Source organism: Fukomys damarensis, unplaced genomic scaffold, assembly GCF_012274545.1.
Source record: "Fukomys damarensis isolate Sample0158 unplaced genomic scaffold, DMR_v1.0_HiC HiC_scaffold_17, whole genome shotgun sequence".
NCBI lineage: Eukaryota > Metazoa > Chordata > Mammalia > Rodentia > Bathyergidae > Fukomys > Fukomys damarensis.
The window spans coordinates 106,858-130,874 of record NW_022900929.1 but is presented as its reverse complement, the minus strand read 5'-3'; the positions used below and the strand labels follow the sequence as shown (position 1 = coordinate 130,874).

Genomic DNA, 24,017 nt, shown 5'->3' with positions numbered 1-24,017 from the left:
CACACACACACACACACACACACACACACACACACACACGCTAAAACCCAGAGACCCGAGTGACCTATTTTTCAGGAGAAAGCCGAGGCAGGAAGATTCTGACCATGATGTCCAGGGTTCCCCGTTCTTCACTAAGGATGATCTTCATGGTCCTCAGCCCTCTTCCTTGGTCAGCGGCTCTACGTTGTTGCCGGTCCCCAAGGCTGCCTACAGAGCTTTGAGAAGCAATATCCCGCGCGACTCACTCAGACAGCCGCGCCCCGGCCAGGCTTTGCGCTTGCGCACCCGCGTACTGAGAATGCCTGATGAGCATGCGCAGCAGTCTCAGAGCTGCGCACGCGCAGGGGCCGTAAAGCGCGTTCTTTGGTAAAGGGTATCCCAAGTAGTTGGAAACCAGCAGCAGAGCCTAATGGTTTGGGCGCAATGGCCCTCTGGGTTGGCTTAACTACAGAGGCTGAGAAAGCAGGAAGCGAAGGGGCGGTGCCTAGAATGCCCTGAGTCACAGCCATGAGGAGGGTCTTTGGCCTTGGCAGTAGGGGGCAGGCGCCCTCAGGCCCTGCAGGCGTGCAGGGCAGCTCCGGGGGTCCGCGGCCTAGGGTCGGTGTCAGGGCCGTGGGCAAGCTCCACAAGGCTGCCAGCACGGGTGACGCGGCCAGGGTGCAGCATCTCCTCATTCTGGGGAAAAGTGGCATCAATGACAGAGACAAGAAGTACAGGTAATGGGGCTGCGGGGAGGGGGGGCTGCAGGTGGGAGGTGCGAGGGTTGGTAGGGCCCAGGGGGTGAGGAGTGGGAGAGATGAGCAAAGGGTGGGCGGGCTGGCGGGTGGGCAAAGGCTGCGGGTGGGAGGCTTCCACCACCCTGGGAGGAAACCTTGTGGGGGTATTATCCCCAGGCAGCAAAATATGAGCAGCAAAATAATGACAACTTTCAATCAAGTGGTCATAGATCACTTTACTGACTACTTGAAAGTGACTTCACTACGTAAAAAATGTGTAGAGTTGTTGTTGTTTTTTTTTTACGGTAACAAATATGTGTAGGTTTTTTTTTTTTTTTTTTGTACCAGGGATAGAATTTAGGATTTTGTGCTTGCCAGGCAGGCTGCGGCACCTCTGAACTAAATCCCTGGCTAGTCTTAATATCACAATAAGCAAACTTGTATACATTGTAAAAAAAAAAAAAAAAAAGTACACTAGGAACTATTTCCCGTAATATATTAAATTCAGGGCTAAAACTTATTCTGATAAAATCTAGTATCCATTTTTTTATCAGTCTTCACCTGTGCACATATATTCTTTACTGAGGAACCTTACATGGAAACTGAAATGGAAACATGGCTCCATGTTCTTGACTAGAAAGATTCATTAGTCCCAAAATGTGTGCTTTCTGTTCATCAGTGTTATATAAACCCAATAAAAATGTCACGTAACACTTGAGTTCACATGCCCTCTTGTGCTATTGTGGTGTCAAAAAGAAAATGTAGTGTAAGACCTGCCTTCCTAGGTATCAAAACAAGCTATTTTCACAAATTAATTGTTTACTAACAGCCAAAAAGACAAGTAAATGTAAGCTAATCAAATATCCAGAAAAACTCAAATATCTGTAAGAATTTAGAACCTGATACTGGTAACATCCTTATTGGAAAATCAGAATTAGCCATGAATGAAATGCCTGTGAACTGTTTGAAAAATACAAGCTAGATTTTTGTTTCACAAAAGTTCCTGGAGTAAATTAAAAATTTTAAATAATACAAAATAAGAAAAGTATCAAAAGAAAACACAAAGGCCTGTTTGTGCCTTCCTAAGAATGGCCTCAAAAGCAAGTACTCTCTTTTTATGCTGGGGGTTGTGCCCAGGGCCTGGTCCACGCTAAACATACAACCTACATAAAAACAGGAATTCTGAAGTTTGACTATCAAAAGAAAAACTCCCCTTTATGTTAGAAAAAAGTTAACAAAATGAACGACAACATACTTCTGAAACATTTACAAAATAAGATCTGATGAAAAATGTATCATCCTTTTACAGAAAGATTTTTCAAATCATCAAGGAAAAATACTGAATTCTAGTTATTTATTTTGGGGACCACTGCTAAGCTATACTGAACTCTAATTGGGTAAAGTATTCTTTTGCAGATCTACAAGTGACCTATGAACATAGAAAAAAAATGTAAAGAGTTCTGGGAAAAGAAATTTAATTTTAAAAAAGGATGAAATGCTGTTTCACATGCACAAAATTTGTGAAGATGAAGAGCAGTTTATACTACTGTTTAAAATTTAAAATGGCAGGGGTGGGATTTAGCTCTGGTTTTACCACCTACCTTGCAAGCGCAAGGTCCTGAGTTTGATACCTGGTACCAAAAAAGAAAAAAAGTAAGATGGCCACTGACTTTTGAATGGACAATTTGGTGTAAGTACTGTACCACATTTTTAAAAAACGTGTTTTCACCCATCAATTCCTCGATACTAAAATATCTTGAGGACTCAGAAACACATGTAATTTGCTCTTCAACATGGTTTAAAATAGCAGTGTGTTAAGAAGGCGACTCCATAGAAGAGATTGTATCAATTGCAGTGCATTCATAGAATAGAATAATATGACCATTGAAGTTGTCATAGTCATTGATGTATGTTAACACAGAAAGATGCACTCTGGTATATCAAGTGAGAAAAAAGTTTGATTTTGCATACACACAAATAGACTGAAGTCTTGTGTTAGCCAAAAAAGTGTACAAAAAGGGGTAAAATTTGTTATTTTCATGCATTAGTGAAGTTTTCTGTTCCTTTGTTATTATTTAGAAGTTCTATTCCCAACATTTAACAACATTACCTTTTTGTTTCTAACTTTACTTTCCTTGACACCAGAAAAGATACTCAGTATTCTTTCAGGATTTTGATGTTTTTTGAGTCTTGCCTTTTGTATTATCATGTGATTAGTTTTGTTAGTAGTTCTGTGTGCACTTCTTTCCTTTCTCTTATCTGTGATTTCTACAGTGAATGTGTATAAAATGCTAATAAAAGTTTACTGTTAATAAACAGGAGAACAACAGGAATATTAATTAGCACAGATAATAATTTTCACTTTCTGTGTGATTATGTGAGTGCATTGGTATTTCTTCCAGCTCTTAGCTTCTTCAGAAGTAATCATTTATGCTTATAGATTGTATTATGTGTACACTTAATTATATGCATTTTAATTATATATAAATTTAGTACATATTTACAAGTATAGGTCATTTTAATTTACCTTTAGTGGAAGTAAAAGGTATCAAATATAAATGATTATTGCTATTGCAGAAATATTGCTGTACTTTATATTCCCCAACAGTATTTATCCATTCTTCCTGAATACCTATTATGTATTCTACTATCAGGATCCCTCCCTCCTTAAACCATCATACGTACCTGTTCAGTCTAGCAAGTTGAGAGGTTCAAAATTGAATTAAGAACTCGATTTCAATTGAAGCTTTTCCTTTCTTTTCTATCAAAAACATGCTCTGAAGATAGGAAATTAGACTCGTTAACTGCTCTTTTGAAAATCTAACAGTACTAGATGCTAATGTTAAGCATTAGAAATATTTGATTTCTGTGCATTCTATAAATACTGAAGAAAAATGTGCTATACCTGCCTGTTTGAATCCTGAGTTTTACTCAGCTTAAAATGAAAATCAAAGTAAGCCTTGCCTTGTTATTTTATTTTGTCTTATTTTATTATTTTTCAGCCCTTTCCTTGTAGTTTTTAAATACCAAGCACATAAGCACAGCTGCCATAGACCTGTTGCTGTATCATATTTTACATAATGTAAGGTGCTATGGATTGTGTGGTGACTCTATATGAAGAAAACTTTTAAATGCCATTGCTGCAGGGTTTTCATGTAGAGAGGTGAGGTGAGACACCAAGGCTTTTTTCCCTAGAACACAACTTTATTCATGCCAGCACTGACTCAGCAGATTGGGATTGGGATTCAAAGGCTGAGTGCTGAATATGGCATAGTTAGTTGCACCTTCTTACATAATTGATTTATTTTACTTAATTGAAATGTTGTCTTTTTAAAGTAGTAATTATAATATCAAATAATTATTGAGTTATTTGTTCTAGAAACTGTTCTAGATACTTTTCATGGATTCTTATTTAACCATCACAGTAGTGTCCTGTGAGATAACTGTTTTCAGTCATCATTTTGTAGATGAGAAAGTTGAGACATAGGCTAAAAGATAGCTAGAAACTAAGACTTAAAGGAGATATTAAATCTAAGTTAAGCTCAATCCAAAGTTTGCTCTTTCTGTAACAGTAGGCTGCTCTGGGCTGGGGAGGCTATTGTGGCTCAGTGTAGAGCTCTTGCTTAGTATGGGCAAGACCCTGGCTTCCATCCCTGCACCATACACACAAACACAAAATCACCTGGCTGCTCTTCCATGAATTGGTGAGTAATAAGTATTATACATTTTAGAATAAAAGTAAATACTTATTTTGAAAGCTATTTAATGTTCATGATTACAAGAATCATTGTGCATTGTGAAGTAGAGCTCTGTAATTTCCTAATGATCTTTCTCACTGTTGTAGGACCGCTTTGCATTTTGCCTGTGCCTATGGCCATCCTGAAGTGGTGACTCTTCTGGTGGAGAGAAAGTGTGACATTGATGCCTGTGACAGTGAGAACAGTACCGCTTTGATTAAGGTGGGTAGCAGGCACCAATTTCAGCTTGAATTGTATTTAAATGCTAAAAATAAAAATTTAATTGATGCAATTTAATATCACTACTTAGTGAGGCATGAGGAACGTCTCTTTTGAGTTCCCTGAGTTGACATTCCCTTGTTACAATACCCACAGGCTGTACAATGCCACCAGGAGGAGTGTGTGACTATTCTCTTGGAACATGGTGCCAATCCGAATGTTGCAGATGCTAGTGGCAACACTGCTCTCCACTATGCTGTCTATTGTGAAAACTCATCGATAGCAGCAAAACTGCTTTCACACCATGCAAATACTGAAGCCAAAAATAAGGTATAGATCAACTAATTTTATTTCCAAGATATTTGAAATAGTTGCATGTTAACAGTAATGTATAGGTAGGGTCAGTTTTCCATAAGCTTAGGCATTCCATGAATGAAAATACAGTATTTAAAATAACTTAATTGTTAAAGATTTTACTTTAAATGTTGATAATTTTAAAGAAATACTAGAGAGTACAGGTTTCTTTTATGCATTTATGGCAATATTTGTGAAAATACTAAATAATTTTTAAATCTCTTTTTTCTCATATTAGTTCCACCAAAGTTGTTTTCCTCCCCTTGATTAGTGTAAAACTTTTGCAGAACAGCAAAATTTGCCTTGGAAATAGCCTTTATTTTAAAACCTAAAGAGAACAATGTGGACCTTCTAGTTATAATTGGCCTGACATGTGAACAACTTGGGTTAATTAGGTTAATGGAAGATTCATCTACCTCTTGTTATCTATAGCGTGTACCCAGGTAAACATCCATATCTCAGCTGTATTGACTTAATTGCAACCAGCCCTCAGAACCGATTGAGTTCGTAAGTCAAAAGTCTGCTATATTAGGTTAGAGTGATAGAGTCTTTTACAAGGTTTTCAGTTCAGTTGAGAAATAGGTAATTGTGTGGATTATAAATTGTTTTTGCTCATTCACAGGATGACCTCACACCACATTTGCTTGCTGTAAGGGAAAAGAGACAGCAAGTAGCAGAATTGCTTATAAAGAAAGAAGCAAATATTCATGCAGTGGATAAGCCAGAAAGGTATAGTTGTTCTTTTTTAAAACAAGACTTTAGTGGTGCTCTAGAGTAAAAATAAGTCAAATAATACACAGTCAAATATATCAATAGGAAGAAAGCTAATTTACAATTATTGGGATATAATGAAAAATATCAACACAAACCATCAGAAAGCAATTTTTTGGATTGGGCAACACAAAGAACACTATGTGGAAAGATTCATGCTCTGTTAGTAATACTAATGTTTGCTATTTTTATGAAAAAATAAAATTTTATAACAAAATAAGAATAACACTAGTTAATACACTGTGTATAGTTGTCTTTAAAGTACTTTCTCAGAGTATGAGATATGAACCGGAAAGATTCTTCCAAAAAAGAAACAGGTACACAAAACTTTCTTTTCAGTGCTCTAAGATAAACTAGTAATATAAATGAAACCAATTAGTATATATATTAAAATATTTTTGAAACAGGTAATTTGGAGAAGTATTTGAACTTCTCCCTACTTTCTATTTTTTGCATGTGTGTGCGTGCATGTGTGGTGTGCATATATGTGTGTGTGTGTGTGTGTGTTTGTAATATATGTAATCTATAATATACATAATATATATAATATATATTATATATATAGTTTGTCATATGAGAGAACATGTGAGCTTGTGTGTCAGACTTATTTCATCTAACATTAGATTCTCAAATTTCATCCATTAATCTATGACTGCCTCAAGTTTATCTTTCTTTATGGCAGCATAGTATATAAATACTATTTTACTTATGCATTCATTGGTTGATGGACATGTATACTGTTTCAGAGATGTAGCTATTATCAATTGTGCTGCTATAAACATGTATCCCTGTATCCCTGTATTATGATTTTAACTCTTTGAGAAGATACCTGGAAGGAGCATAGCTGGATCAAATGGAATTTCTATTTTCAGTGTTTTAAGGAATTTCCATACTTATTTCCCTAGTAGTACTACTTGACATTCCCACCAACAATGTAGAAAACTTTCTTCCCTTTTCCCATTCTCATCAACATTATTATTAGACTTTTTTGATAATAACCATTCTTCCTGAGGTAAAATGGTATTTACAATGTAGTTTTAATTTCCATTTCTCTGATGGCCAGCAATAGTGATTATTATTTCATGTATGTATTGGCCATTTGTACTTCTGAGAAATGTCTTTTCATTTCGGTTGACCATTTTTCAACTGGGTCTTTATTTTTGGGAGATCTAATTTTTTATTAGTTGTATATAAATTCTTGATGTTAGTCTTCTGCCTGTGGAATAGCAGGCAAAAAAATTTTTTCCCCATTCTGAAGCTTGTCTGTTGACGTTGTTGGTTGTTTCTTTTGCAGTACAGAAGCTTTTTAACTTGATATGATTGCATTTGTTGATTCTCTATATTATTTTTTCTACCATTGGGGTTCTATTCAGAAAATCCTTGCCTATGCCTGTGTCTTCAAGAATTGTACCTATTTTATCTTCCGGCACATTTTTTCTGTTTTAATATTTAGATCTTTGACCCATTTTGATTTTAGTTTAGTACATGTTTAGGTATATAGATGTAGACTCAACCTTCTGCATGTTGGTATCCAGGTTTCTCAGCACCACTTATTAAAGAGTCTGTTGTTTCTCCCGTGTATGTTTTTGGCTCCTTTGTGAAAGATCACACAGCTCTGTGTGCTTGGGGCTATTTCTGTTTCATCTCTTCTGTTTCACTGATGCACATTCCTGTTTTTGTGCTAGTACTATGTGGTTTTAAGCACTTTAGCTGTATGGTATAACTTTAAGTCTGGGATATGATGTCACGTGCTTTGCTTTTTGTTATCCAGAATTTCTTTTACTATTCTGTGTCTTTTCTGGTTCCATATAGAATCGTTTCTCTAGCTCTGTGAGAAATGACATTGGTATTTTGCTTGGAATTGCATTAAATATGTATATCACTTAGAAGTAAAGCCATTTTGACAGTATTGGTTATGCCTATCCAGAAACAGGGATATCTTTCCATTTACTAATGTCTTGAATTTCCTTTTTCAGAGCGATGTAATTTTCACTGTAGAGGTCTTTCCTTCTTTAGTTAGGTTGATGCATATTTAATTTTTTTGATGTCATTGCGAATGCTATTTTCCTCATTGAAAAAGCAATGAGTTTATTATTAGTATATAGGAATGCTATTGATTTTTTGTGTTTTTATTTTGTATCCTGATACACTGCTAAATTTGATATCAATTCTAGGAGTCTTTTGGTGGAGATTTTGCAGTCTTATAAATAATCATGTTACCTGCCAATAACGCTATTTTGACTTACTCCTTTCCTATACATATCCCTTTTTTTCTTTCCTGATCACTCTCACTAATATTTCAAGGACTACACTGATCAACAGTGGTGATAATGAATCTCCTTGTATTCCTGATTTTATTGGAAAGGCTTTCAGTTTTTTCCCATTTAATATGATGTTAGAAGTAGGTTAGTCATAAATGCCTTTTATCATGTCGAGATAAAATACCTTCTATACCTATTTTTATCAGATTTTTAATGATGAATCAATGTTTTTTGTCAAAGGCTTTTTCAGCATCTATTGAGAAGATCATTTGATTTTTGTTCTTGTTTCTATTTATGTGATGAACTACATTTATTGGTCTGTGTATATTAAACCATCGTTGAATCCATGGGATGAAACCTACTTGGTCATTGTATATGATCTTTTTGATGATTTGTTGCATTAGTCTGTTAGTATCTTGTTAAGGATTTTTACATCTATGTTCATTAGAGAAATTAGCTTGTAGTTCTCTTTTTTTATTGGATCCTTGTCTGAGTTCTCCAGTTGCTTGGTGTATGTGTTTGTAAAGTATTTGTTAATAATTATCTGGATTTTGACAGTGTCTATTGTGATTTCACCTTTTTTATTTCTAATTGCATTATTTTGTGTCTTTCCTTTTATTGTTAAGATTAGCTAAGGGTTTATATATTTATTCTTTCAAAGCTGTTCAGTTCATTGATGGTGTTGTTTATTTAGTTTCTATTTCATTGATTTCTGTGCTGATTGTTATAATTTCCTTCTTTGTACTACCTCTGGGTTTGAATTGTTCTTGTTTTTCTGTGACTTTGAGTTGCATCATTAGGTTATTTATATGAGCTCATTCTATTTTTCTGACATGGTCATTCACAGTTTTATACTTTCCTCATAGGACTGCTTTCATTGTGTGCCATAAATTCTATTTTCATTTAATTCTAGGGTATGTCTTATTTCTTCCTTAATTTCCTCTTTGACTGATTATTCAAAAATGTGTTGTTTAATTATGCATGTTTGCATAGTTTCTGTGGTTTCTTTTGCTTTTGATTTCTAATTTCATTTCACTGTGATCTGATAATATGTGTGGTAAAATTTCTATTCATTTGCTTAGGCATGCTTTATTAGCTAGCATGTGGTCTGTTTAGGAGACAGTATCATGTGTGGCCAAAAAGAATATGTATTCTGTTGTTGGGTGGAACACTGCATATAGTAAGTTCCCAACTTATGAACATTCAAGTTGCGAACTTTCCCAGATAGAAATGGATCTCATTGTTACAAACATTCATAGATGCAAACAAATCACAGTAGCTCATGTCTGCCAGGTGTTGTCACAGCTATACTGCTGTGTGCTTACTGTACAGTGCAATAGTATACAGTGCTCGGTCAGAGCCCAGGATGTCTAGAAGCAGGAGGAAAAAGTGGTGATGTGGGGGTATTGCTAGGGAGCACAAAACAATAACCATGAAACAAAAGTAAAAATAATTGAGAGATTGGACCAAGGCAAAAAGATGGTAGATGTTACTTTTTCTCATAACATGAATCTTTCAACCATTAGCACGGTTTTAAAGAACAAGGGCAAGATCATGGAACATGTGAAGTCTGCTGTGCCAGTGAAGTCATTTTGTTGGACTTATGAACAAATCCAACTTACAAATGTTCTCCTGGAAGATAACTCATTCATGAGTTCGGAAACTTACTTGTATATATAGTGTCTATTTGTTCAAGGTTTGGTTCAACTTTGATATTGCTTTGTTAAGTTTTTGTTTAGGTAATCTATTTGTGGTAATGAGAAATTGAGATTCCCCAGTGTAATTGTATTATGTTTATCTGATCTTTTATTTCCAATAGAGTTTTGTAAAGTTGAGTCACTATGGTTTGATGCATACATGTTTATAATTGTTATCTCTTCCTAATGAATTATTATGTTAACCAGTATATCTATAATTTTTTTGTGTGTTAAATGTGTTTCTTATATATAGCATACTGTGGATTTTATTTCATGATCCATTCTACTAATCTGTGTCTTTTGACTGATGAGTTGAGTCCATTTACATAGGTAGTTATAATTGATAGGTATTTATTCCTGTCATATTAATTTCTTGTTACTGTTTTGCTTTCTTTCCCTTCTACTTAATTATTAGCCCTATCTTATGTATTCTTTTTATTGGATCTTTCACATTGTTAGCTTGTCTCCTAAGATATCCTTGAAAAATTTTTAGAGTATTTATTTGGTAGTCATAACTTCTTTAGGTTTTCTTTATGTGGATTTATCGTATTTCTCCATCAGTTTTGAAAGATAATTTGCAGTCTATAACAGTCAAGGTTGGAAGTTGTTTTCTTTAAGAGCTTGAAACAATTCATTCTGTGCTTTCCTTGCCTTTAAGGTTTGGGTTGAGAAATCTGTTGTAATTCTGATGGGTTTTCCATTATAGGTGATTCGTTGCTTTTTCTCTAGCAAACTTAAGATTCTGTTGGTTATATTTCTAAGTCTTTTATTTATGTGACATGGAGTAGTTTTTTTTTTTTTCTTCTGATCATACCTATTCAGAGCTCTATATGCTTCACTTAATAGAATGATTTCTGCTGCTACTTGCAGGTAATTTATCCTGTTTATGTGTCTTCTGATTTTCCACTAATTCCAGTTACTCATATTATTCCTCATTGAGTCATTATAGGAGCTGTTGGATCTGCTCTTCATGTTCCTTTGTTGTTTTTAAGGTGTTTCTCATTAAGTGATTATTGACAGCCCTCTCCTCTAGGTCGGACACTGTTTTTACATTGGTTGCTTCTGCTAACCATACTTTTAATCATGTTTTTGGTCTTTTGGATTTCTATTTGGACCTTTCTTATGGATTCCCATTCTTTTCTATCCTAGGCATTCATATTTTGCATCTCTTTCTTTAGGTCCAAAAGCTCTTTATTGGTGTCCTTGCTATACTTGCTGATCATTTGTTTCATTAGGGTCATTATTTGGTTAAGTATATCTTCTTTACATTTGCCAATTATCTTATTAACTGTTTTACCTCCATTAGCACCCTTTCAGACCTGTCTGCTGTGTAGTTATACTTTCCTCCCTGAGGGCCCTCGGAACTGGTATTGGAGGAGTTGGAAGTTTTTGGAAGCATTTTGCTTCCTTGTCTTTTCATGTTTCTGGGTTTTTTTGTTTGTTTGTTTTTTGTGATGGGGGTTGCAAATTCTTTGGCCTAGTACCCTGTTTTTTGACAGTAAGCCACAATATGGTTTATGACCCCCTGCCAGGCTATCCAAATACTGGCATAGAGAGAAAACCAATTTCCAGCCACTACTTTGTTGCCTTGGCTATTGTAATAAATTTAGTAGCAACAATGGTATCAAATTTCAACTGGATACTGACAAATCCTAGGCACCACTTATAAATAGCCCTTAACCAAAACAAAGAGGACTGTCATTGAAGTGAAGACAACTAGACTACCCTTATGTTGACCTATAGTAGCTCAGACTACTAAGTTCTGCTGGATGTAGGTGCCACAGTAGAAACATAGCACAATATTAAATGCCTTCTTCAGACTATTACTCTCTATTACTCTATTACTGCCACCAAACCTGCCCCCCAACAGAATACAGGCCCCATGATCTTCCTGGTCTAAACCCAGACATCCCAGGAGATCCCTGTTTAACTGTAACCCTCTCTAGCCTATTTCCCAAGAATCTGTCACTGGGTCTCTGTGGTATCACTTCAGTGCTGAAGTAGAACTCTTCTCCGGGACATTGGTTTCTTCTCTGACCAGGTTGAACTGTTGGTTATCACCTCTGTTCCTTGTGCTGTGGGCAACCCACGGGCTGAGTATGGGATGTTCAGTTCTGGGTCCTCCCAACTCAGTGTGGAGCTGAGGCAGGTATCTGTTGGCTGAGGGTGGAGCACTCCGTTCCTGGGTCCTCCTTCAGGTTAGTACAGGGCCAGGTGGGCGTCTGCATTGGCTGGGGATAGGGCACTCAGCCCAATGTTTGGTCTTTGTAATTTAATTTTGCTGGTCATTTGATCTTACATTAGCTAAAGTAGTTTTATATTGCTTTATAAAGTACAGAAGTAGGTATTGAATTCAGGGCTTCACAGATGCTAAGCATGTACTGTTCCCAGACCCTATCTTGGGACTTTAGGAACTTTAACCCTAGGGATCCCATTTCATTGCTAGTGTAATTCTCTACATATGGGATACAAGTAATGTCACATCTTTGATTTTTCTGATTAGCAACTTGCGTTTTTAAATGTCTAATTTAGCAGAAAATCTTGTTACTTTCCTGTGGGAACTATCTTTTCTATACCTTTCTCCTTGAATTTCCCAAGAACCAAAGAGATTCCTTAGGCCTAAGGAAGTCAGTCCTCTTTCACAAGTCAGGTGTGATTTTGTTGTTTGAGTTACTATTAAATCTTCTCTTGCAGTGTAGTGATGATTAACTTTTACTGCCAGGTTGTCCTTACTGATCCAGATCCCTGAGTCTTCATGGTATTATACACTTAGACTTAAAAGTTGCAGCTTTTAAAAATTTTACCTTTAAGTATATTTTTATGCTCAGTTATTGTTGCTGAACTAGCAGCACTGTACTTTGGCAGCTGGACCTTCTAGCTTAGCCTCATGCATAGTGGTAAGCAGAGTTACTCTTCCCACTTACTCAGAATCCAATGTGGAGCGTACATATTAGCCTGGACCTGCATGGTAGCTTATCCTTTGAGACCTTTGCTAGTTTTCTGCCAGCAAATATGAGTTGGGAGGTAGGAGGTAGAACCACTGAGCTAAATCCCCAGCCCTCAGCAAATACGAGTCGGAATCACTGTAAAACTACTGGAGAGGTTCAGATAATGTTCCAGAAAGATCAGTGTTTCTTTTTTCCTTTGCTACTAGATCTTTACCCCAAAGCCCCTTTATATTTTATAGCACCTTTTATTTTTGGTACCGGGGATTGAACTCAGGTCCTTGCGCTTGCAAGGCAGGCCACCAAACCACTGAGCTAAATATTAAATATAGGTCCTTGCGCTTGCAAGGCAGGCCACCAAACCACTGAGCTAAATATCCCCGGCCCTATAGCACCTTTTCATAGGTTTTAAAAAGTCCCAAATCACCCTTCCCCAGAGTTGGTGCCGACTTCTGATTGGCTCCTGAAATGATCTGTTTAGTAATGAATCTTTCTACTTGTGTCTCAGCATCAAGTTTCCAGAATATTTTCAAATTCTAGCTCATAAAGAAGCCATTAAATAAAATTGTCTGAATCCACAGTTGATTTGTTAGATTTAAGAGAGTTAAGCCTAATCGTAATCAGTCTCCACGTCAGTTTTTTTCCAAGTCGGTTGGAGATGGACATGGTGATTGAACCAAACCAACAGATCTTTGATAGAATCCAAACTCTGAACAAGCTGTTGTATGTTAGAATCACACTCAGAGTTTGGTTGGATAGAAAAGGAATAGTAGTCTATTCCAGGTCTTGACATCTGTTAGTTTTTTGTCCTTGGCATGATTAGTTCAATAGTAGGGGACGATTTATATTATCCAATTTAATGAGATTTATAAATAAATTTAGTTATAAATTATTAAAAAGTTGATTTCTCATGAATTTTAAGCCACAGAGAATAGAATAGCTGCTAATCAAAATTAGGACCTAATATTTTCTGGTAATGACAATATTTGAATATTAGAATTTGTGAAAAAAATACATATTGAGTTTTATTTGAGATTCCAAAATAATTCAGCATTAAAGAACATATCACTCCATTGCTTCTCTCTGTCTGGGAGCAGGCTTTTATGTTATCCCATCAAATCTTCATAACAACCTGGTGAACTAATGTAGTAAAATCCTTATTGTTTAGAAGACTTTGAGCCTAAGAGAAATGAGTTGTCCAAAAACAAACAGCTATTGATTTCAGAGCTGGGACTTCTGAGTTCAAGAGTTTCCCTTAGGTTGAGCTAATCTAGCTAATGCATGTAACTGTCTTGGCCTCTTTGGTTCATGACCGTTTTACCTTTTTTTCTTTAATTACAGGCTTAATAAAGGTTTGTAGATCTTAAAAATTTGAAGTGTGTGGAATAAAGTTCTAATATTAGCTCTGATATTGGCTGAAATACTCTTAATAATTTTAGTGTGCTGCCGAAGCAAGCACTACTCTTAATAATTTAATGTGTTTTTATATCATTATTAAATCAGTAATTTTTTCATATAGGCACATTTTTGAATATGAAGATAAGAGACTTAAAAATTCTCAAAATAGCCATCCAGGTAAGACTTCTCATAGTGAATTACACTTGGTGGTCCTACCCTGATTTAAAGAAAAAAAAGGTAAGAGTAACACTGGGCGTGGTGGCACATGCCTATAATCCCAACACTCAGTGGCTGAGGCAAGAGGATCACCATGATTTCAAGGCCATCGTGGGCTACAATAGTGAGTTCAAAGGCAGCCTAAACTACAGAGTGGGACCCAGTCCCCCCCAAAAAAAAAACAAACAAAGTTTTGAACCTAGAAGAGCAGTTTTTAAAAAATCACTGTGTTAAACTGCATTTATATATTTTTAAAATTTCTTTCTTAATAATGTAGAATTCAGAATTATTTAAGCAGTGAATTATAAGAAATTTATATTCTAAAATATTTCATTTATTTAAAGCCTAAACTTGAAAATGTTTTTTAAATTAGCATGTCTATTTTCTGTATACTAACATTATAGTAAGCTTTTTAATTTTTTTAGTAAACATTGCGTTTAGTAAATGAATATCATTGCATGGTTGTGTCACTAAAAAGTGATTTGTGTCACTAAAAATGTTATGTCACTTCACTTTCATCAATTCTTGCCTAAGTATGTAATTTAAATTGTTCCATATATTCATATTCTTCAGTTTAGGAGATAATACCTATACTCTGTTACTTTGATCTTTAATTATCTCAAATTGTAAAGTGACCATGAGTTGGTATAATGTGGTAATAGTAGGTTCAGTGGCTATTTTTTTAATTAATACCTTTTTTTTTTTCTTTTTTGCAGTAGTTGGACCTGAACCCAGGACCTCACACATGCTAGGCAAGTGTTCTACCACTGAGCTATACTCTACTAGTAACTTTTTTAGAGCAGGTTTAAGTTCATAGAAAGACAGATACAGAGATTTCCCATTTACTCTGTGTCTCCCATGCATAGGTTGCCTCTCTCCATTGCCAGTGCCTTCCTCTAGAGGAGGATAACTTGTTACAGATAACTTGTACTGGTCCATTGTCATCTGAAGTCTGCAGTTAACATTCACTCTTAGTGTTCTGCATCCTATGAGTTTAGGCAAATGTATAATGATTGTTATTCATATTGTAGAGTCATATATAGAATAGAATAGTTTCATTGCCTTATATAGCTCCTATGTTCCATCTGGTTCAGCCTTCACATTCCCCAACATTGAAACCACTGATCTTTTCACTGTCTGGAGAGTTTTGCTTTTACTAGAATACCTACATAGTTTGAATAATACAGTGGCTATTTCTTAAATATTTAAAACAATACATTTTCAGAGTAACTGAGTGTAATCATTTAAAATGTTATTTGAACTACTTTTTTTTTTCTTTTTCTTGGGGTGTTGCTAGTGACTGAAGCCAAGGCTTTGAGCATTCCAGGCAGATGCTTTAACACTGAGCTATACCTCCAGCCTTCGTTCTTCTTTTCTTGGTTTTGTGTGTGAGTGTGTGTGTGTGTGTGTGTGTGTGTGTGTGTGTGTGTATTGTGTGTGTGTGTGTGTGTGTGTGTGTGTGTGTGTGTGTGTGTGTGTGTGCATGCATGTGAGCTGATGGCATATGCTCTACATGCTCAAAAGGCATGCTTTTTATGGAGATTCCCCATAATAAGGAGGGTTTAGAAAAATGACATCTTGCTGAATTTCACATCACTAACTAGACCATCCTGCTCTATTGGGTCCAGAGAGACCCTTGAAAGATGGAAGGCAATACTGGCAAGGGCCACACTTCACAGAATGTATCAGAGTCTTTCATACCTGCCTGGCCCTGGGAGATAAGACCAAGGAATGAAGAAAACTGTAGGAGAATCAAAATACTTTTCATTTGAGGGCTTGTATGAGAATTATATTATTATAACATGACAGACTTTCTTTATCATTATTATTATCGGTCCCCATCCCCCCAATGTTGAGGATTTAATGGTCTTGTGGATACTGTGTCAATGTTCTTACCACTGAGTCCCAGCCCCATCCCTTACTGTGAGTAGATTCTCTGTCATGGAAAGTCCAGGGCTTTTGGTTTTTTGTATTTTTCATAGTTTACATGAAATTTAAAAAATTTTTTTCTTTTACTTGACACATTCTGAGAGCTTGAGTGAGTTAATGGTTTTATTTTTATGTATTTTTTCATATAAGATAGTGCTACTTGGCAATAGGTTGTAACCTTCCCAGTGCTGGCTTTTAAGCTTTTCTGACTCTTTGAAGTGGACTGAGTCTTTGAAGGGACTGATCTTTGCAGTGGTTCTTTCCATGAGAAGTAAGATAGTAGATAAATTTGAGCCTTGCTTCCATCACACATAAGGTAGAGAAAATAGCTAGAACTAAGAGTTCATTAGCATCTTCCCTAGAAGATTAGCAAGAGTAGGTACACTGATTAATTGTGAGCTTTTCTCCACTGGGACTTGGCAGTCTCTGCAAGTATCTTTGTTTCTGATCTGTTTCCCATGTTTTGCTGTGCTGCAAATCAGAGTACTCATTATAGCTTCCTTGTGGTAGAATGCTTCCTCCTAAAACTCAGCAGTTTCAACTGAAAACTTGGAGCAAGTGTTGTATTATAACAAATAAGTGCAGTCTTACGTGATTGTTCCTAGTGCCATTAATTCAGAAACATCATTCTATTTGTTTGATACTGTCAGCTTATGCCACTGATACTGCTAATGATGCCATTTCTGTCTGATAGCATTCAGTTAGGATTGAGTACACTAATTTGCTTACTTTTAGCTATGAAATTTTGATAAATTCTATTCTTCCTTATATTTGATAATTAAAAAATAGAGTTTTTAATGCTTTACCTATAAATTGTATAATTAATATTTATCCTAGAATAGCCTACAGGTACAGTCCAAAAGAATATTTTCTAACAAATTATCAGAATGTGTAGTATATTTTTAATATTTTGTATTTTTTATTGATTCAAAATATATTTAACTTCTTCTTTAATAGTGGATGAGAGTTCTGAAGATTACTCTTTAACCAGGTAGGAATTTATAGATTTTTAAATATTATGTAAACTAATTAGTAAGTGCAGAGAAAAGAAACTAATGTTTTTCAGTGTTCTAATCCAGAATAGACAACTTTGTCCATCCTGAGCTTTTATAATCTATTTTTTACTGATAAGGGAGGAGTCATTAAGAGAGATTGATTAAATGGCCCACAATCCCATAATTAAGAAGTAGCTGATCTGTGCTTTAACTGTCAGCCTGCCTGGTTCCCAGATCCATTCACTACCATTGCCTGCAATGCTGAGATCAAGATACAGGTCATATCAGATCAATTCAGAAAGATACAGTTAGCTATGTATGAAGTGTGTTTAGTTTTCCTGAAAGGCCTGGGGAAAGTTAAAGAGTTTGTGTTATTAATGATTGAACTGATAACCATGTTTTTATCATTAGATTTTTAGGTCAGATCTGGAAGTGAAGACCATTGATACATAAATCTTGTTATATTGATTATGCTAAGCATCTATGGGGATATTTTTAATGGATTTCTTTACTTGGCTGATTCCCCAGTTTGGTTTTTCTTTCAAGCTACTGCTTTTGCCTAGTTCCATGAATTTTTTTTTTCCTTCTTAACCCCTGCTCCATGGGTATAATCTTTTCCTGACTTTTTTTTAAACTTTCTCTTCTGCTTTTCTTGAAATTTTTTTTCATTTCTGTTACCTTAGTATTTCTTACTGTTCTTTTGATTCTTGACAGAATCAAAAACATGTAGAATTTCAGGATTTTAAGGAATCTTAAAAGACCAGTCAAAATCCCTCTGATGTTTCAATCTATGTTTAACATCCTCACCAAATGGTTGTTCTCATTTAGAGTCTGAAGACCAATGACATAAAAGTGATTTATCTGAATATAGTACATGGCAAAAATGAGATTTGAACTCAAGTTCCATAATTCCTACATCTAACTGCTCTTCCTTGTTTTTTGTTCTATGAGTGTTTTAATAATAGAATAGAGGAATAGTCTAGTTTGCCCAGTGGTAGAGGATAAGAATGGAATTAACAGGGGATGGGCAGGTTTGAAAAACAACAACATTAGGTTGGACAGGAGTAAGGTTTTAGAAAAGAAATCAGAATATTGTGGATTATCACAAGCTTGATAAAAATGACACAGGAATTAAGGACCCAAGATGTTGAAAGTTATCTAGAAAGGCATATTAAAATTGGGGGTTAAAGGGAATCCTCAACAGATTGTTGCTTTTTGTTTAGTTGGAGGAACTGACAGATTGGAGATTTCTATTGAAATATGTTAGGGTAATTTGAGCCACCAGGAAGTATCTATGTACCAAATTGGAATGTACCATCACCACCTTCCTCCTCAGTTTACAGAGGGCAGCTTAGGGCCCTTAACTCTCCTAGGGGACTGGAAGTAGCTGAACTTCATGGGTCGATGGTCCAGGACAGTTATATCTCACCTCCACCTCTTTTCTCAACTTGCTGATGTCTTTCTGTATGTGTAGGGTAGGGCTGGGGTAGGATTGACTGGGAGGTAGTTGCGGAGCTTCAGTTGATAGTTGGTAATATGCCTTCATTGAGGCTGATGACTGTGACTTCGAGATGTAGCTTTCTTTCTAGGTGCAAGAAAATAGATAAATCTACTGTTCATTATTTAAGCCCATCCTTGTCGCAAGAATCTGTGTCTCAATAGACTGAAGATTTAAGTGGAGACTGCCATGAAGCCCTGCAAAGAGTAACCAGGGACAAGGAGCACTTAGAGTTTTTGTTTTGTTTTGTTTTTTACTTAGAGGTTTTTTAGATTGAGTTTAGAGTAACAGGTGTGGCTACCAGGGCCCTTTTACAGCCAGCTCCCTCTTGACTGTCAGAATGTCTATGAAAGTTTTGCTACTTTATGGGTACCTTAGTAAGGCAGAACCACACAGAAAAGATAACTGGATTTTATAATTTTAATAGATTGATCTATCCCAGGGAAATTTATCTATCTATTGATTTGATTGTTCTACATTTAGCTTTCAAAAATGTTTGAAGTTTCGGAGATCTCCCTGTACTGTTTTAGGGTAAAGAGAAGTAATAGAGTTGTCTTAGTAAGTGGTTTCCATACTAAAAAACAAAGACTGCCATTTCTGAGATACGCAGTGTTAGTCACTTTCAGTTATTTTCCCATCGATGGGACAAAACACCCAACACCCACAGCTTAAAGGAGGAAACGTTTATTTTGATTCAGTTAGCTCGCCTCAAGGCAGAAACAGCACAGCAGCGAGGCTTGGTGGAGGAAAGCTGCTTATTCCATAGCAGGAAACAGTGAGAGGACAGAAGAGCCAGGCACAGGAATATACCCTTCCCGTTCCTGGCCCAGTGACCTGTCTCCAGCCAGGCCCCACCTCCTGAGAGCACATTCAGCTACTGAACTTGCAGATCGATGAGTGACCTGATGAGTATAGCATTTTCATAATCCAAACACCTACACAGAAGAATTGCAGCAGATATTTCCCATCTAAATCATCACTTTCAGCTTAGTCGCTGGAACAGGGATAGGCTATGGAAAGGGAACAGTATATCTTTCTACTTTAAGGTTAACAGGTTCGCTTCAGTCCAGGTAACAAAACTAATGTCAGCCATTGGTTGGATTTTCAGTTCAGCCTTCAGGCCAGGCAATTTGTAAAGACAAATTATTTTCAGGCCCTGCTAGTTTGTTGGCTGTCTCTCTCTGATGTGGGAATGAAAATGAGTCTTCATTGACCATTTCATAAATTGGAAGGAGACAGAAAACAGTAACTAAAAGCTTTATATTTTTAAAAACAGGTGAAATTTTAATTGTATCAACCAAGAAACATCATTCAGATAGCCAATCTTCATAGTTTTTAAGGACAAACTTCACCTGCTTTTGTTTTTATTTTCACCTTAAAGGTTTTCAAACAAACCTGGTTCTGACTCCTGGCCTACATCAGATGATGATGACTATAATTTTGATAACAAGGTAAAGTGCTCTTTTGTGATATTAATTTTCTTCCTCTCAGTTTTGCTTTGTATATTGCTTAGTCTTCAAATTTATCAATAGTGTACCTACCATGGTGTTATATGAAAGTTTTTTTTCCTTTTTCCCTTGGTAAATAACTGGTATGTACTCCAAAGTACTGGGGACTGAAAAACTAATGGGTTAGAAAATACATAATAACAGGAAAATTGTATTTGGCAAAGCTTTCTCACAATAGTAGAAATACCAAATTTGGTCAGGGATTATTTGGATAACTGTACCTTACTGTGACTTCTAAATCATACTGCCATGACTTTTATAATACTCATGGCTAAATAAACCTTAAAATGGATCCCATTAGTATTTATAATTATCATGGAATTTTGGTGCCTTTATTTTCAAAACTTTGTAGCACATAAAATATACTTTTTCTTTTAAGTACTTTTTATTTTAGTATCATACAATTTTTAGGAGATCTTTTTTATATTCTTGGTTCTGTTTTTAGACTAAAATAATACTAAAATTTTTTAAACGTAGAAATTTTAAATCTGTTTCTTCAAATTTGTATTACTAAAAAATTAGGGTATTTTTCTGTAGTTATTTTGCTTCTGGGAGTGGATCATAGGGCTTTTGCAATAAGCTACATCCTCAGTCCCTGATCTCTCTCTCTCTCTCTCTCTCTCTCTCTCTCTTTCTCTCTCTCTCTCTCTCTCTCTGTCTGTCTTAGTCAAGGTCTCACAAAATTACCCAAGCTGGGCTGGAACTTGGTGTCCTTTTGCATCACTTCCTGAGTACTAGGATTAATGTGTCACCACATCTGACTGCACTGTGTTTTCTAAGTCATTCTTTCATTAAGAGGGCACTGTATTTAAAATTCTTCATCTGACTGAAGAATACATATTTTACCCAAAATACTAATCAGTTCTAGGACTAGATACTCTCAATAACCATATGGTAAAGCTTTAAGAAATATTTTTGCTTAATAGTTTTTAAAAATTCCTAATCAGTCCTTGTATCTCAGTCTAACATTTCAAGTTTTGGGAGTTTTTGTACTTCAAAATATTCATTTTGAAGCTCTTGCATTACTGTGAGCTACTAGAGATTAGGAATTATGTTTGTGCATATTCTGAAAACTTGGAATATGGTATTTTGTATTAAGACGCAATTTTTATTGGCTTTTTTTTTATTGTACTGGGGATCAAACTGAGGACCTTGTGCTTATGAGGCAGTCATGGTGCCACTGAGGTAAATCCCAGACCCAAGAAGTGGTATTTTTTAATGTCAATAAATGGATTTCTACAGAATAGAATTGTACAAGTAGTGTATATATTTTACAAGTAATAGCATGATTTTTATAATAGTTACTCCATGTTCTACTAAATATGTCTTTTCAAAATAAACATTTCTCTTTAGAATTCTGATTAGCAGTTCTTTTTCTAAATGGAAAATTGGTGGAACATTTTGTTTTTTCTTGTGTTAATGCTACATTTTTCAGGTAGTGGTAGAAGGCATGTTTAATTGAATTATGTTATAGTTATTGAATAAGTATTTTAGTATTTATAAAAATTATAATATACAGGGGCCCGGGATTTAGCTCAGTGGTTCGGAGGCCTGCCTTGCAAGCGCAAGGACCCGAGTTCAATCCCCGGTACTAAAAAAAAAACAAAAGAAAATTATAATATACAAACGTAATTTTTTAAAAGACTGAGCAAAAGTCTAGTTCTTTATGTACTTTATTATTAATATTTTTCCTTTTCTTGGTTTAAATTTATATTCGGTTGTCTGACCATCTACCCCTTCTCTCTTCTCCTCCCACCCATGTGTCTGTGTGTGCATGTGTGTGCGTCTGTGTGTCCTTGTGTGTCCTTTCTTTCCTCTTTTAAATGATTTACCTCTGACCCTGTTTTTCTTTGCAGAAAACATCTATGCAGTATCCTTTCAGTCCACCTTCATGTTCATGACATTTATTTACATCTTTCTGTTTCGTGATTGTGTAGCTTTTGTTTATCAATCACTGCTCCACAGGATTTATTCTTGTCATATTTTTCTGTCTGTCTTTCTTGGAAGGAGCTGAATCGATATAATCATTTGTCATTACCTATTTGACATACAGAATAGAAGCAATTTATACTAGTCATAATTCTAAACTATCAAATAAGATATTACTGAAAACTCAACTCTTAATTGTTCTCCTCATGAAGTAATTCATGCAACTATAAATCATGTGAATAAATTCAAAATATAACAAAAAATGAATTTTTTTCATAAAATGTTGGTTTTTTTCAAAGTACTCTAAACTGCAGAGGGGTAAAATATTAGTTTTTGGTTATTTTAGTCAAGAAAATAGTCTACTAAATGTTCTAGTATGGGGAGTAACATTTTGGGCTATCTCTGTCATCTTTCATAAACATCACCCCATGAAGAAGATGGAGATTAGTAAATGGTAGATTGGGGGTTGAATCTACATCTGAATAATTCTAAAACCTGGTCTCTTAATGTTAAATCATGTAGTAAGGGTGAATATTATTTTATTAGATTTGATACTTCCGATTCTTGAAGCTATTATTTTTTTTTCTAGAATGTCCCCAAAATAAACATAACTGAGCTATGGGCTGCTGCTCAACAATCCAGGAAAAATCGTAAGCTAAAAGATGGCCTACTCCTATGTTATTCATGGATTTGAAGTTGCTGATATTTTTATGTACAATTTAATTTGTTTTTATTGTCATAGAAACAAAATATGGCATTGGGGAAGCAGGAAACAGAACCTTGCTTAAGGACAATATTTCTGTTAGTAAAAACAAAGATGTGGTTGAAACCCTTCCTAAAACATCAATCAACGTCCAGAACTTTTCTCAGTCTTCCTTTATATCACCATCACCTGACACAAAAGTAAGACCTCTTTTTAAATACTTTTCCCCATGCTTTTAGTCACATTTGACTCTAGAAAGAAATATAGGGCCATAAGATCATAATAGAAAACAAGTATAATAAGAGATATTTATGTACAGAATTGAGATTTATAAAAGTTGGTGGGAGTAAAATGTTCTTAGGTATGACATTTTAGAAGGAAAGAATTACAAAACAATAAAAATGAATATGAAGGTGATATTGAATGAGAACACTCATTTACAAAGCAAGATAAGACTTCATAATAAGATTAAGAGTCAATCAAATATTATAAAAACAAGACTCAGAGTAGAAGCTCTATTATATATTAGAAATTACTTTTAAATTACCTGTAATTGATTATAAAGAACTAAAAATGTGATCTTAATTTTTGCTAAATTCAATAAAGTGATTATCTGTTATTTAATCCTGCAAATCTTATATTCATAGATTATAGAGAACATTGTCATTGGGCCGCGATCTCCTGTGAGACAAATACATTATCTGCAAGATAGGAAACAGAGAGAAAACAAAGGACCCATACCCAGAGACTTGAGAGAAAAAGATGGGTCTCAGGCTGATCTAAGCTGCCTTGGGCAGCAAAGACCAAAGGCACCAAGAACATCCAGTGTTCATTCATTAGAGTGGGAAGGAGGGGAACTGGGCAGGCCTCAGGACACCTGCTGATGACACGCATGGCAGGCAGGGGCACTAGCATATCTTTAGTGAAGAGGACAAATGGTTAATTTAGGGAGGAAGAATTTAATTGGAGTCAGTTGACCTTGGCTGGAAGTAAACTCATAGAAGCCCTGCTACTTGTACTATTCTTTTCTGCTCCTCCCTCCCCCATTATCTCTTCTACGTTACACTGCTGCCAAGGTTGCCTTTTCTAAAGAATATTGGATCCCCATTACACAGAGGGCAAGGTTCACATTCTAGCCTGA

The 24,017-nt window shown here is 35.6% G+C and overlaps 1 protein-coding gene across 7 annotated transcripts in view; it reads left to right on the top strand.

Moving 5' to 3' along the window:
• Positions 1–339: 339 nt before the first annotated feature.
• Positions 340–24,017, top strand: part of LOC104854354 (ankyrin repeat domain-containing protein 26) — a 105,552-nt gene continuing 81,874 nt past the window's right edge. For 6 of the 7 annotated variants that reach the window (XM_010612847.3, XM_010612849.3, XM_010612850.3 and 3 more), the window contains exons 1-10: positions 340–716; positions 4,561–4,675; positions 4,829–5,002; positions 5,649–5,755; positions 14,220–14,275; positions 15,031–15,066; positions 17,201–17,234; positions 20,118–20,187; positions 22,763–22,823; positions 22,916–23,076. In XM_010612847.3, the coding sequence (XP_010611149.1) occupies positions 508–716; positions 4,561–4,675; positions 4,829–5,002; positions 5,649–5,755; positions 14,220–14,275; positions 15,031–15,066; positions 17,201–17,234; positions 20,118–20,187; positions 22,763–22,823; positions 22,916–23,076 (1,023 nt within the window). In that variant the 5' untranslated portion in view covers positions 340–507. The remainder of the gene's footprint in view (positions 717–4,560; positions 4,676–4,828; positions 5,003–5,648; positions 5,756–14,219; positions 14,276–15,030; positions 15,067–17,200; positions 17,235–20,117; positions 20,188–22,762; positions 22,824–22,915; positions 23,077–24,017) is intronic. The other variant, XM_010612852.3, reaches the window with a different exon arrangement.